Below are 13865 nucleotides of genomic sequence, written 5' to 3'. Positions count from 1 at the left end.
GGGCAGCAGGCCAATGAATCGGCTTGGGCGCCATCTTTGATTCAGGTAGCGGGATGCGGGGCGGCTCCTCCGCGGAGGCCTCTTTGAACTTCATGCCCACATTAAAAATGGAGGGAGTTGTGGTCACGTGATCGGGACCACGCCGGCTCTCTTGGGGCTGCGCTCAGCGGGAGCCTAGCAGCGGGTGTAACACCACAACCCTGAGCCTGACCGAGGAAGAGGCGCATGCGCAGTTGGACTGACGCGGAGGGAAGGGGAAGAGAATAGGCGTAGCTCCGCCCCCTCTTGCTCCTGAGGTTTCAATGACTTCCGCCTGCTGAGCCCGGGGGGGGGGGCCTGTCACTTCCTCCCTCCTGGGTCCGAGGCCAGCAGCTGCCCCCTGCCCTCCCCTTCAGCATGCGCAGCCCACCCGCCCTGCCCGATGACATCGTCAGTCTCCTGGCAGGTAACCCGGGAGGGGGCCCCCAGGGGGTTTGGAGGGCGTCTGAGAAGGAGTTTGGGGGGTGTCTGGGGTAGGGGAGCAGACATGGGGGTCCGGCGTGGGAGAGGAGGTAGGGTGCGGGCAGGGAGGGTGGCAGCTGCACCTCAGGGAATGGTGGGTTATTCTGCATTTATTAGATGGATTGATTCGTTCCTGTATTTGGTTGTCACCACACGCTTTCAGTGTAGTGCTTGTAGCAGGGGTGAGGCTTGGTGATTGGAAGGGGACAGTAAAGGACTGGGTGGAGAGTAGTGGTGCAGGTGGCTGGGTAGTAAGAATATGTGAAGCCAAAGAATGTTTTTTGTATTTGTAAAATTAAAAAAAAAAGTCTTTATTGTAGGGGCTTGTACTGTTTCTGAAAGTAGTTTCTCATTTAATGATGAAAAGGCCACACTTAATTTCTACAGTTTTATAATCTTTTCCTTCTTGATTATTTTTTCTGTATTTAAAGGCCTCCCTCCCCACAGGCTCTGTTTACTTAGACTTTGCTTATGCTCTTTAAAAAAAAACCAAAACCTATCTGTTTTCTGTTTCAGTATATTTGAAATGAGGAAGGACAGGCCTGCTTCTTACTTCCTCAGTCTCTCACACAATATATACTCTGTCTACTTATTCTGAGTTTTCCATTTTTACGTATTATTTGCTTAGATTATATTTACAAATAATATTCAGATAACAGGTACACGTATGTGTCTCTGCCCACTTTCCTGCAACTGCTCAATAATGCGCTTTCACTTATTTTGGAGAGAGAAACTAGGGGTGAGACCATTCTTCTGTCTTCATGCCAGTTTTGATGCCTGGCCCTTTAGCTGAAACTGACAAGGTTACTAAGGGTGTTGTAGCTGTGTTGATTCCAGGACTTGAAGAGATCTGTGAAAGCTCTAAAACTTGTCTTTGGGCAGGTGTGCACTACCACTTAAGTTAAATTAACTTCATAGAAGTCCCTCAGGGGGTTCGAGCTGCACAAGTTTTGCACTGTCCATACCAATGCTATGACAGCAGGAGAGCATCTCCTGCTGATCCAGCTTATGATTCTTGCCTTGGTGGAGTAATTTTGCCAATGGGAGAGTGCTCTGCCGATGGCATAGTGCATCTTCACCAGATGCAGTATAGCAGCATAGCTGCATTGATGTAGCACTGTATGTTAGATTTGTCCTTTGTTGCCAACAGAAGTAGGTCCAATAGAAGATGTTACCTCACCCTCCCTGTCTTGCTAAGGATACCAATGGTAATGTAAAAACCTGTCCACCAATTGAGGGCTTGTATTGGAATGAGTGGATAGTGAAACAGCCATCATGTGACCAAAATTTGGTCACTACTGACGCTAGCTGAATCCTAACCAGTGAGTTGAAAGGCACCTCATCCAAATCTTTGAGGAACATAGTTGATCTAGAGCAGGGATGGGGAACCTACAGCCTGCAGGCCAGATCTGGCCCACTGCTTCATTTCATCTGGCCCGTGGCAAGTCTCTGTGCCATAGCCCACAAGCCCCAAGCTTCAGCGGCCATCCCCCCTACTCCCCATGGTGCTGGAGCTGCAAGCACCATCTCAGTGCGTTGTAGGGGGAAGCTAGGGTTGCCAGGCTGTTAAGAGTCTGGTCGGCTCTGCGCAGCTCCCGGAAGCTACCAGCACATCCCTGCAGCCCCTAGGAGCAGAGGCGATCAGGGAAGTTCTGCGCACTGCCCGCCCCCAACCCCATCGCCAGCTCCGAAGCTCCCATTGCCCAGGAACTGCAGCTAATAGGAGATGTGGTCGTAGCTCCTGCAAGCGTGGGAAGCATGCACCGTGCAGAGCCCCCTGGCCTCTCAGTCTAGAGGCCAGACATGGCGCCTGCTTCTGGGAGCCTGCCTTAGCCCCGCTACGCCACTGACCAGGCGCCACCAAAGTAAGCGCTGCCCAGCTGAAACCCACACCCCCAACCCACTGCTCCAGGTCTGAACCTCCTCCTGCACCCTAACTCCCTCCCCACACCTGCACGCCAGCCCCCTGCTCTGGGTCGGAACCCCCTCCAGCACCCTAACTTCCTCCCAGACCCTGCCTCCCCACCCCCCCGCCCAAGCCCTAAGCGTTCTTCTGCACCCAAACTCCCTCCTGGAGCCGGCACTCCAACTCCCTGCCCCAGCCTGAGCCCCTTCCTGCACTCCAAGCCCCTTGGCCATAGCCCCGATCCTCCTCCTGCGCTCCAAATCCCTCATCCTCAGCCCCACTCCAGAGCCTGCACCCCCAGCTGGAGCCATCACCCCCTCCCACACCCCTGCCCCAGCCCAGAGCCCCATCCCTCACCCTGAACCCCTTATCTCTGGTCCCATCCTGCAGCCTAGGGGAAGCCCCAAGCTCCCACAACCCACCACAGCTGTGTGTGGCCTATGACTGTTTTTTAATGTGGGTCAGTGGCCACAATAGAAAAAAGGTTCCCCACCTCTGGTCTAGAGATCCCTTTTGACAGTTTACTTGTCCCAAAACCAATAAAACAGAAAAATGTATTAGTTCATCGGAAAACAGTATAGTCCTAGATCACCTGGCTTAATTTAAATGTTACTGTGTTGGTGCATCACATATTGTTTCAATAAAATGTGTGAGATTATGGTCTGGCTGTGCAGATGTTTATATTTATATAGACATGAAGTGTGATTGACTACTAAAGAATACTCTCTCACCACAAAAGTGACCAGCAATAGTATACATAAAAGGCTTTAACACATCTAAAATTTAAAGAAAATGGTTTGAGGCATGCTTTATTTTATGTGCAAGATTTACACTAGTGTACTTGATTTCCTTTTTTTGCAGCACTGAATAGCTAATTGTTACTGATTTGGGGTAAGTTATATGTCTCAGAACTCAGGATTTTATTATTTTGCTTTGGAAAAAGTGTGAGATAGACTTTGCAGCACTCTGACTACTTCAGTTTGAGTTGTTAAAGCACTGGAAAACTTGGCTTCTATTCCTGGTTGTGCCACAGACTTCCATGTGACCTTGGAGAAGACACTTAGACCACATTCTTCAAATTCTGGTGCCTAAAGCTAGGCTCGTAAAGCCACACCTGGGCACCTGAAGAAATGGCCTGAATTTCACAGGGACAGAGTACTTATATCTCCCACTAAACTTAGCTTTAGTTCAGTACTTCTTAAAATAAGGCTACTTATTTAGATGCCTAATTTTAAGGAGGCAGGCTTGCAAAGTAGTCTCAGAAAGGTTAAGGCTATGTGGTGTCTGAGTGTAATTAACATTTTGTAAACAAGTGTTGGACTAGAACCCCTTCTGCAGTAAAATCCTCTGGAGGAAGGAAATCTCTATGCAATTACCTTGTAATATCAGGGGCACGTTTGTGACCCCCCCACCATCCCAAAGGAGTAGGCTGCAGACTCCAAACCTGGCAAATTTTCAGGGATCCACAAGGTTCTAGCATTCTTCAGGAGACCCAGGGGCATCCTCATGGAAGTTCTTTGCCTCTGGCATCCTGCAGCTTCCACCTTGCTGGGAACTGTGCTTGACATGGCTGCCCATGAGATCTTTAAGGGGATCTATACAGATGAAATAATAGTCTGAGTTTATATTATTTCTTCTAATAATATGCATCCTCCCCTCCCCCCCACCAATCCTATTTAGTCTCCACTCTCCCCCAGCACAGACTGCTTGAAAAGGCCTCTATAAGGCTCAATGAGACAGCGCTGCAGAGGCAGCTGAGCCTTTCATGTACAGGCTGGGGGACAGCTGTACATGGAGGGTCTCATTGATTACAGTGACTGTGAAATGCAAAGTTGACTGTCGATAAATACCTATTTAGTCTAAAATACCCTTGGGTTACAGTTCTTCTAGTGTGAAGTGAAGCTGTACTCTTTACAACTACTATCTTCAGTAAACAAGTTTAATGATGAAGTGGTGTGTTTTTAAACTTCTTAAAATAATTTAAAATTTACTACACAAATATCTTGATCTTTAAGTTACAGTGAAAGTCATGTTTACAGTTTAATACACCAACCCCAGTTCACACTCTGGTTTATCAGAGTACTTGAAGGAAAAGCATACTTAATACTTGTTGCTCTCCTAGCTCTTTTTGAGCATAATAAAACATGTATAGAGCTGAGGGACTGTTTTATAGGTTAGACAGGATACTTAAGAATTCTGGGAGACAAAGGGGTGAGTAATAACAGATATTGTCTAGTTAACCCTTACATACATGTCTGTCTTTTGAATTGGGGTGGGGAGAAAAAGCCTTGAGAGCATCTGTGCTATTCAGTTGAAAACATCACTCCTGTGCATTTTTTCTAGAAAACAGGATAGCTTATTTAACAATCCAGCTGTCACAAGGCAAGCACACCCATCCTCTTTTGAGGCAGGGTGAGGGTTGTTTCCCCACAGCTGAATCTTGGCAATCACCTTTGTCTTGGTACAGTGTGGCCTAGGTAAGTCAATATGACTGCCCTCTCTCAGGGCTGTGTGGCCTAGTGGCCAGACAGTGGCATTGGCCACCACCTGGGGGTGGGGTCAGTCAGGTAGGGGGACCCAGGCCCTCCCTGCTCCACTGGGTCAGCAGGGGAATCCATCCAAAACACACTGACAGCACCCAACACATGACTATTGCACTGTGCTGCTTCCTACCCTGTCCCTGGTGCAGTGGTCCCAGCATCTCCAAGTTCTTTGGGCTCTTCAGCCTGTGTGACTCCCAGCAGCTCTATTGCTCCTTGGGCATCTGCAGGAGCTTGGGCATTCACCAGGGCACCCAGGGCCTCAGCATTCCCAGTCTGCAGCTCACCACATACATCCTCCCTCCTCAGCAGTCCACCCTGAATGAGCTGGGTTGCTCCCTTTTATATCTGGTCTCCAGCTGGAACATGACCAGCAGAGCCAAGGGGGCGTGGCCTCCTTGGCCCAAAGGGTGGCGTTAACCCTGACAGTACCAGTGCAGGGCAAGCATGCCTCGCCACACCAACAAATACTTCATACAGGTCATATACAAAAAAGCTGTGTTAAAAGTTATTTAAGTTGCAAAGCCGATAGTTAAGGACTTTGAAAATTATGAAATACCAGAGCTGAGATTGCACAAGCCATCTCTATTCACCCCCTCATACATCCTAGTGTGTGCTTTATGGCAGTGCTTCTCAAAGCCGGTCTGCCGCTTGTTCAGGGAAAGCCCCTGGTGGTCTGGGCCGGTTTGTTTACTTGTCACATCTGCAGGTTCGGCAGATCGCGGCTCCCACTGGCCGTGGTTTGCCGCTCCAGGCCAAGGGGGGGCTGCAGGAAGCGGCGCAGGCCAAGGGATGTGCTGGCCGCCCTTCACGCAGTCCCCATTGGCCTGGAGCGGCGAACCGCGGCCAGTGGGAGCCACAATTGGTCAAACCTGCGGACATGGCAGGTAAACAAACCGGCCCGGACTGCCAGGGACTTTCCCTGAACAAGCAGTGGACTGGCCTTGAGAAGCACTCCTTTATGGTACTGTCTTTAATTATATGATCATGCACTGTTTTTTTTTTTTCACAGGACACTAGCCTCATTCTCTACATTGCCTAGGTGGTACTTGAGAGAAGAGGCAGCTGTTCAGTATTTTTATCTTCATTAAATTAGTAACTCCTACCTTATTTACTGCATATTATCCAAAGTCTGCAGTGCATTATTCATTTCGTCTCGGCCTTTTCTGTGGTGATTATTAATGTTGTATTTAAGTGGCTCACAAATACTGATGAATTCATCTCTGTATCATCCATTTTACACATGGGGAAACTGAGAAAGAAACATATCTGAGGCCACACACTGAATCAGTAGAGAGCCAGGGTTCGAATGCAAGACCCTCTGTCTCCAAACCATGTACTTATTTCTCCAGATCAAGCTGCCTTACTGTCGGAGAGGTGCTTCCACTGGCTTCAGTTGCAGTTGTGACTGCTTAACACTTCTGTATATCAGACCCCAGGTGAGAGAGAAACAATTAGGGACTGACTACCTATGAACAGTTCAGGCTGTATAAATTGCAAAACAGCACCTAGAGTTCCTATTGCAGAGCCAGCATAGAACTGAGTTCTCCTGACTGGTGTTCGTTTGCTTTAACCACGGGACCATTCTTTTCCCCCCTCCCCAGTCGTCTCTAGCCTCATTTTCTACACACTTCTTCCAACTTCTGCAACAAAGAAAGAGAATCCTACAAACTTTCTCATTCACTTCATAACCCTTATTGAATTGTATAGTGTACATTCATCCTGTACACTCAATAAGTAGGGCTCCCTTGGAAAAATAGTACGTAATTATGTAATTAAAGATTGTCATAATGCATACACACAAGGGGAATGAATTCAGTTACATGGGCAACTTTATTTCCTAACTTTTGAATGCTTGGCTTTGCAACCTAAATAACATTCTTATCTGTTTTTTCAGTGGAAAAAGATTTTAAAAAATTCTGTTGTGAGCAACTGTACGACCTGTGCCGTCATGTATTATTGGTAGGGTTTAACACTGAACCTTCAGCACTGAAGCACTGTGTGAGCTACAGGAATGATTATACATGGGTTGGAAGCAGGAGAAAGCTGTGTCTATGAAGTAGGAGGAAGGGCCACTGTGGCAATGTGCTTGTTGCAGGAGGTGGCCGATGGGAGTCCACTCCAGATGTCTGTCTTTCTTCTTTATCCTGTGCGTGTGTGTGGTGGTGATGGTGAGCTCTTTACCTATGTGGTGCCCCCAGAGGGGCAGATATGGGTGGGTGGGGCCATGCTCTGTGTCCATAAGGGGAGGCAGGACCCAGTCTAATGCTCTCTCTCCCCTTCCTCCTTCACTCTGGGAGGTAGGGGGAAAACTTTGTGCCTAGGTGGTGCCTCCAGAAGAGAGATGGACCACGATTTGTTGAGGGGAGCCCAGCAGGCCATCTCTTCTTCCCTCTCTTGGGGAAGTTGTCCACTCCTGGGGTTCCCAGGGCAGTATCAGCTGGTGCTGCTGCTTCTGTGGCAATGTGGACCTGGTCTTAGACTGGAATATTCATGTTCAACTACTTTTTTGCTATGTTGCCAAAATCGTGCTGACTATGCAAACTATGCAGAAAGGAAATTACAGTTTTTAAACATTTATTTTTCAGCCAAATTTTAACAGAATTCCCTGAGATGAAAGAAAAGGCATTTCTCTAGCACCGAGACTTTTTCTTCCTGATGAGTTTCTAAAGATATCTGCAAACATCCCTAAAAAAGTCAAATGTTTCCTAATGAAAACAATTAGGCAACTGAAAAATAGAACTTGCTACCAGATTCTTTATAATTTAGGGTCATAGTCCTCATTGGAAGCATGATGGGACTTTATAATACATTTTGCATAAAGAATAACATCTGCTTCTTCGTTGACCCCATATTAGTGAAAAGAGATTTTTTTTTCTCATAACTCTTTGATTCACATTCCATGAACTTTGGCTTCTGCTTAATCCAGAAGTTGTTTTGAAGGTGTCTGCAGCTGTTAATATGTATTTAAATAGTACTGGAGTGGGACTGGAAACAGTGAGGTAAAGAGCCCTACACAAGCTTCCTGGTAAGAAATAGCCTCCAGTGATTTGAAACTTTGTTCAAATTGTGTCTGCCATAAATTTGAGAATATGTGTCATATGAGTGATAAAAATGGCATAGACTATTTTTTATACACTCATTACTCACACGCTGCGTTAATCGAAAAAGACAAACCATCTTTATCATCTGACTAAGTTTACATTTCTTTTCTAATCATATGTCAACAAACCACAATAGATGCAGTATAATGTAGCATATCGTGTAAATCTTAGGTTAATCCTTAAGATTGTTTACTGTAGCTCATTTGGAATCATGTTGTAAACTGCTCTTGATTTGTATTAGTGTGCTTCAGTCATCTGTAACCGGTGCGAGGTGTGGAGAAGAAAATGTTCCAATCCCTGTAGGGTGAGATTAGAACTTTGTCCTGAATGTAATTTATTTGAAATGTCCTAGGTGTTTGATTTCAGTTGAGGACCTGAGCAATCTAGGTGTGCTTTTACTCTGTAAATCATTGAAGGGAATTGCTGGTTGTTTATTTTATCAATAAATTCATTTTATGTTGGTAGTAATATAGAAAGATGGTCTTCCTTATGGTGGTTTAAGATACAACTGGACTCCCCATAAAAGATTCTATGTGGCAAAAGAAAGGTCTAAATATTTGTCAGCCTATACCAATGCACTGTTTTCAGCTAGCTGTCTTACAGTTGCAAGTCTGTCTTCATTTTTCTTTTGTAACAGATATTTTGTTGCTGTATAAATACAAATGTAAATCAAAACATGACAAGTAGCATGTTCAATGAGATCCAATATTTATTTGGCAAACTCTGGGAGGAAATTTTCCAAACCATCCAATGGTCTTCCTTTTGATGGAAAAGAGCAAATGTTGCATGCATTGCAGATCGTGATTTGTAGCACAAATGGACAGGCAGCTACAGAGGTTGTTGCCTGATAGGGAATAAGTCTGAAGACAATTTATCAATAGATTTCTGTCAGATTCTGAAGTCAGCTTGTTTAATTGCTTCCTAAAACTAGACCTAGTACTGCTAAGAGATACTGTGTCCATTTGGTCATACTTCCAAAGTATATTTCTTATAATATGTTTAGTTCAAGTACAGCAGATATTTACTCTCTTTAGTAATATGCAATGCAAACAGCTATGTTGGATTTGGAATGATAGATAAAATGCTGTATCATTGCAGAGCTGAAAGCTAGGCTGCAGAAGCATGTTCAGATGGCCAAACATTTTTTGTTGTTTGTAAATTTTTATACTTTCCCTTTTGTATAGTTTTCTTAGCTGAATCCTGAAAAGCCTTATGTGAGTAGCCTTCATGCACAAGAATAGTCTTGTTGCCTTCATAAAACTCAGCATAAGACACTGACCACTCACAAGAATGAGGTTCTGAGGAATTGGGCCTTCTGTTCGTATTCTGCCACCAGTAACTGGAAAATTCCCAAAGTTATCTGCGTAGACCCACTGAAATACTGTGATGCCCAAGTCCTTGCTGTATGTTTATATTGATAATTGCAAACCAAAATAACTCTGACTTAAACATTTCTACACAAAGGATAGATGTAAAATATAAACAAAATAAAAATGTATGTTAAAATTTTAACTGGTTATACCTAATGGCAATCAAGTTTTAAACTAAATAAACCATTTGATTAATTACCAATGAGCTAGTACCATATTTTAGTCGTCTGTCCTTTTTTTCTATCTGTTTGTAGTCTTTTTTTGACAGCAATTTGTGAATCTGATCTTATCAGTTAGATCTTTCAGTTCTGCATCTACTATTCATTTCAGCATGAAAATATTTTTTCTCTAGAGTACTTCAGACAAGGTTAAGATAATTAAATATAAACAGTAGCAAAACAAACACTGTTATTAACATCAATTATTTCAGGGCTTGTATGTTAACTTTTTAAAGATAACTTTGGTGTGGAATAGTTTCTCCATGTCTATTCATCTTTGTAATTATAGAGCTAAATATAAACAGTCAGCAGAGGAACTCTGGCTCTTTTTGCTGCAGAAATATGGATTATATAGCATGTGCATACATCTTGCCCTCTAGTCTGTCAGTGTGTGATAGAAGCAATCAAAATGTGTGAGAATAATGAATGAAAAGGGCAACAGCTATGTTTTGTTCCATGTCTCACTGTAACTGACAAATTATAACTGTTTTACTATAAAACCTGTTTTAACAGGCGTTCTCACTGTTTGAATTAAACTGGTTGTTTTAAAAAGAGAGATGGATAAATAGAAATGCCTTCAGGTACAACCACAAGGAACTCCCACATGTGTCAGCAGCAGGGTTTAAATCCTGAATCTTCAGATTCTCACAACACACCTCTAATTAGTGTTGCCAACTTTCTAATCGTACAGAAACTAACACCATAGCCTTGCCCCTTCTCTGAGGCCCTGTCCCCCACTCACTACATTCCCCCTGTGGGGTGAGGGGTCTGTATGAGGGTGTGGGCTCTGGGGTGGGGGTGGGGCTGGGGATGAGGGGTTTGGGGTGTAGGGGGGGCTTCAGGCTGGGGAGTGAGGCAGAGGGATTCAGGGTATAGGAGGGGGCTCTGGGCTGGGGCAGGAGGGAGTGAGGGCTCCGTCTGGGAGTATGGGCTCTGGAGTGGGCTGGGGATGAGGAGTTCAGGGTGTGGGAGGGCTCGGCGCGTTGAGGTGCAGAGGGGGTGAGGGCTCTGTTTGAGGGTGCGGGCTCTGGAGTGTGGCCAGGGATGAGGTGTTTGGGGTGCAGGGGGAGCTCTAGGCTGAGGAATGCGGTAGAGGGTTCAAGATGTGGGAGAGGGCTCTGGCCTGGGGTTGGGGTGGGGTGAGGGCTTCATCTGGGGATGCAGGCTCTGGGGTGGGGCTGAGGGTTTGGAGTGCAGGAGGTGGTTCTGGGTTGCGGGGGACTCAGGGCTGGGGCAGGGGGTGGGGGCTCGGGGTTGGGGTACGGGCTTACCTCAGGTGGTTCCCGGTCAGCGGTGCAGCAGGGGGCCTAAGGCAGGCTTCCTGCTGGTCCTGGCTCTGCACTTTGCCCCGTAAGTGGCCAGCCGGTCCAGCTCTAGGCAGAGGTGCTACAGGTGGCTCTGCGCGCTTCTCTTGCCTACAGGCACCATCCCCACAGCTCCCACTGGCCGTGGTTCCTGGCCAATGGGAGTGTGGCACCGGTGCTCAGGGCAGGGGCAGCACATGAAGCCGTGGCCCCTCACCTAGGAGCCGGACCTGCTGGCTGCTTCTGGGGCTCAGTGCGGATCCAGCGTAGGTAGGGACTAGCCTGCCTTAGCTGCACAGCACTGTTAACCAGACTTTTAACGGTCCAGTCGGCGGTACTAACTAGAGCCACCAGGGGCCCTTTTCGATCAGGTGCTCCAGTTGAAAACCAAACACCTGGTCACCCCACCTCTAATGCTTGAGTTAAAGATATCCTTTGAGTTGACCAGATTTTTGAGGGATGTGGTGCATTCTTTACCAGTGGATTACACAGCTTTTTTCCTCGCAGCAGTAGAATGTTGAGGGTCAGGATTTCAGGAATCTATTCCTGTCCTTGGGAAGGGAGAATGAGCTAGTGGTTAGAGTAGCAGTTACAAGCACTGGCTCATTCAGTCCAAGAGGCAATATGGCAAAGTGGGTTAGGTTTATTATGGAATGGGGGAATCAGAGGGTGCTCTGGCTAGCTGGCCCTAATGTGCTGCCTAGGCCTGTGAGGAGAGGGGCTGGAGCTTTGCCTATGGTGGCAGATTGTGTTGAATGGCCTCTGGGGAGAATGATACTTGCTTCCCTCCTAAATGTAGAGGTATGAAGCCCTGTTCAGTAATAAAGACTATGAAGTGCATAGAAATACAAACAACAGTGACTAGAAGAGATGAGCTTAGATTTCAGGGCTTCCTGGATCCCAGCCCAGAGCACTTTACTCTAGGCTACACAGGTGTTCTGCAGGGGACTCTATCTCTTGTGTGTCTGCATCACATTGCCTGCCTTTGTGGAGCTGTGCAACAAAGGAAGATTTGACCAAAATGTAGAACATTCTACATAATCATGAGAGAGACAAGGAGGGTGAGGTAATACCTTTTATTGGACCAACTTTTCTTGGTGAGAGAGACAAGCTTTTGATCTTACACAGAGGTCTTCTTCTGCTCTGGGGAATGTACTCAGAGTGTCTGAGTGAAATACAAGGTGGAACAGATTGTTTAGCATAAGTAGTTAACTCATAACAGTACTTATACTAAACAATTTGTTCCACCTTATATTTAGCTGTGACACCGAATACATTTCCCAGGCCTGAAAAAGAGCTCTGTGTTAGCTTGAAAGCTTGTCTCTCTCACCAACAGAATTTGGTCTAATAAAAGATATTACCTTACCCACCTTGTCTCTCTAATATACTGGAACCAACATGGCTACAACAGTGGTTGTAATCATGGGCAGCTGAAAGGTCTGAGTGTGTGTTAAATTTTTTAATACGTTATAGTGTGATACTGGCATTGAAATTTAGCATGTGTAAGATTTCTGCCTTAGCATCCTAGTAGAGAGAGTTGGAATTTTTGTTTTGCACTTGATAGAGCATCTGTTTGCCAGCTCTGTCCGCAAATATTAATAGCAATACTAAGGAAGACTTGTATTTGTTAGAAACTATAGGATGTTGTGCCAAAATATGGTTTGAGTTGACTCTCTCCTGAAGCGCTTCTGAATGCAACTTGATTTTTCTTCTGTGCATAAGAAGGTGAACAATGATGTAGGTGAATAGTATCTACTGTGGTATCTTAGCCTACCTTAAAAGCCCACAGGAGGGAGAGATCTGTATTCCCATTGGGAAAGATCTCTCCTCCATGTCACTGCTGTTTTCAATAAGCAACAGATTTATCATAATTTCAATGACTTTTTGCAAAATCTCACAATGAGAATAGATGGTATATCCATTTCTGCATTGCTTCTATAGTATTTGGAGGTTGCAAGCTTTATTTTCATGTCTGCTTTCACATTCAAAGTTCGTCCAAACAGGATGCATTATATCCACAGTACAGACATTGGTCCCCAACACAGTTTGGGTACACTGCATATCCCAAGCCATAAGTAGGGTTGCCAACTTTCTAATTTCTGAAAACTAGACACTACAACAGTAGCACTGGACTTCCCCCTGCCCTGCCTCTTCCTCGAGGCTCACCTCTTCCCTTGAGGCCCCACCCCAATTGCTCATTGCTCTTCGCCTCCCCCATCGCTCCTTCCTCTCACCCTCCCTACCTTCCAAGGTGGGCTCTCTCGGCTCCCACGAGATGCAGGTAGGAGGCAGCCCTGGCTAATGACCTGGTGCCTTCCACCCCCTGCAGTAACTGGACTTTTAGTGTCTGGTCAGTACATCTGACTGAACACTGAACAGGTCCCCTTTCAACTGGGCTTTCCTGTCGAAAACTGCACTCCTGGCAACTCTAGCCTTAAGTGATGTTTGTTGCTCAGTAATTTCAGCACTGTCAGACAGTGACTTGAATGATGGTATTTTTGCTTGGGTTTGGAATTCAACAAGAAGTAAAGTGGCCTGCAGAGTTTAGTTGGAGGCTGCAAAGGCCTAGTGCTGTAATGAATTAGATGAAGAGTTTAAAGATTACAATGTAAACATCACTTTCTGTTTATAAAAGTGAACAGTGACTCTGGGTTTTTGCATATTGCTACCTAAATAGCACTTCAGAGCTGCTGACTTGTTGAGTAAATATATAAAAGGCAAAGGGTTCACCAAGCCTATTTCTTCCCTCCCCTGCACACAGCACAACCTTTGGGGTTTGATGCTGAGAATTGCTGAACACTTGCTGCTCCTCTTTGAAGTCATTGGCTGTTTTGTTGATGCCTTCAGTGGGAACGGGATCAGGCCCATTGACTTCATGGGAATTTACCTCAGGACAGCATCCCAACTGCTCTTCAGAGCAAA

At 45.7% G+C, this 13865-nt stretch overlaps 1 protein-coding gene across 3 annotated transcripts in view; it reads left to right on the top strand.

Annotated features, from left to right (window-relative positions):
- Positions 1-225: 225 nt before the first annotated feature.
- The window catches only part of SKAP2 (src kinase associated phosphoprotein 2), a 158988-nt gene continuing 145348 nt past the window's right edge, over positions 226-13865 (top strand). The window contains exon 1 of one of the 3 annotated variants that reach the window (XM_050938699.1): positions 226-445. In XM_050938699.1, coding sequence (XP_050794656.1) covers positions 397-445 — 49 coding nt within the window. In that variant the 5' untranslated portion in view covers positions 226-396. The remainder of the gene's footprint in view (positions 446-13865) is intronic. The other 2 variants (XM_050938700.1, XM_050938698.1) reach the window with 2 other exon arrangements.

Source organism: Gopherus flavomarginatus, chromosome 2 (assembly GCF_025201925.1).
Source record: "Gopherus flavomarginatus isolate rGopFla2 chromosome 2, rGopFla2.mat.asm, whole genome shotgun sequence".
NCBI lineage: Eukaryota > Metazoa > Chordata > Testudines > Testudinidae > Gopherus > Gopherus flavomarginatus.
The sequence above is the reverse complement of the archived record's forward strand: the minus strand, read 5'-3'. Positions and strand labels throughout refer to the sequence as shown.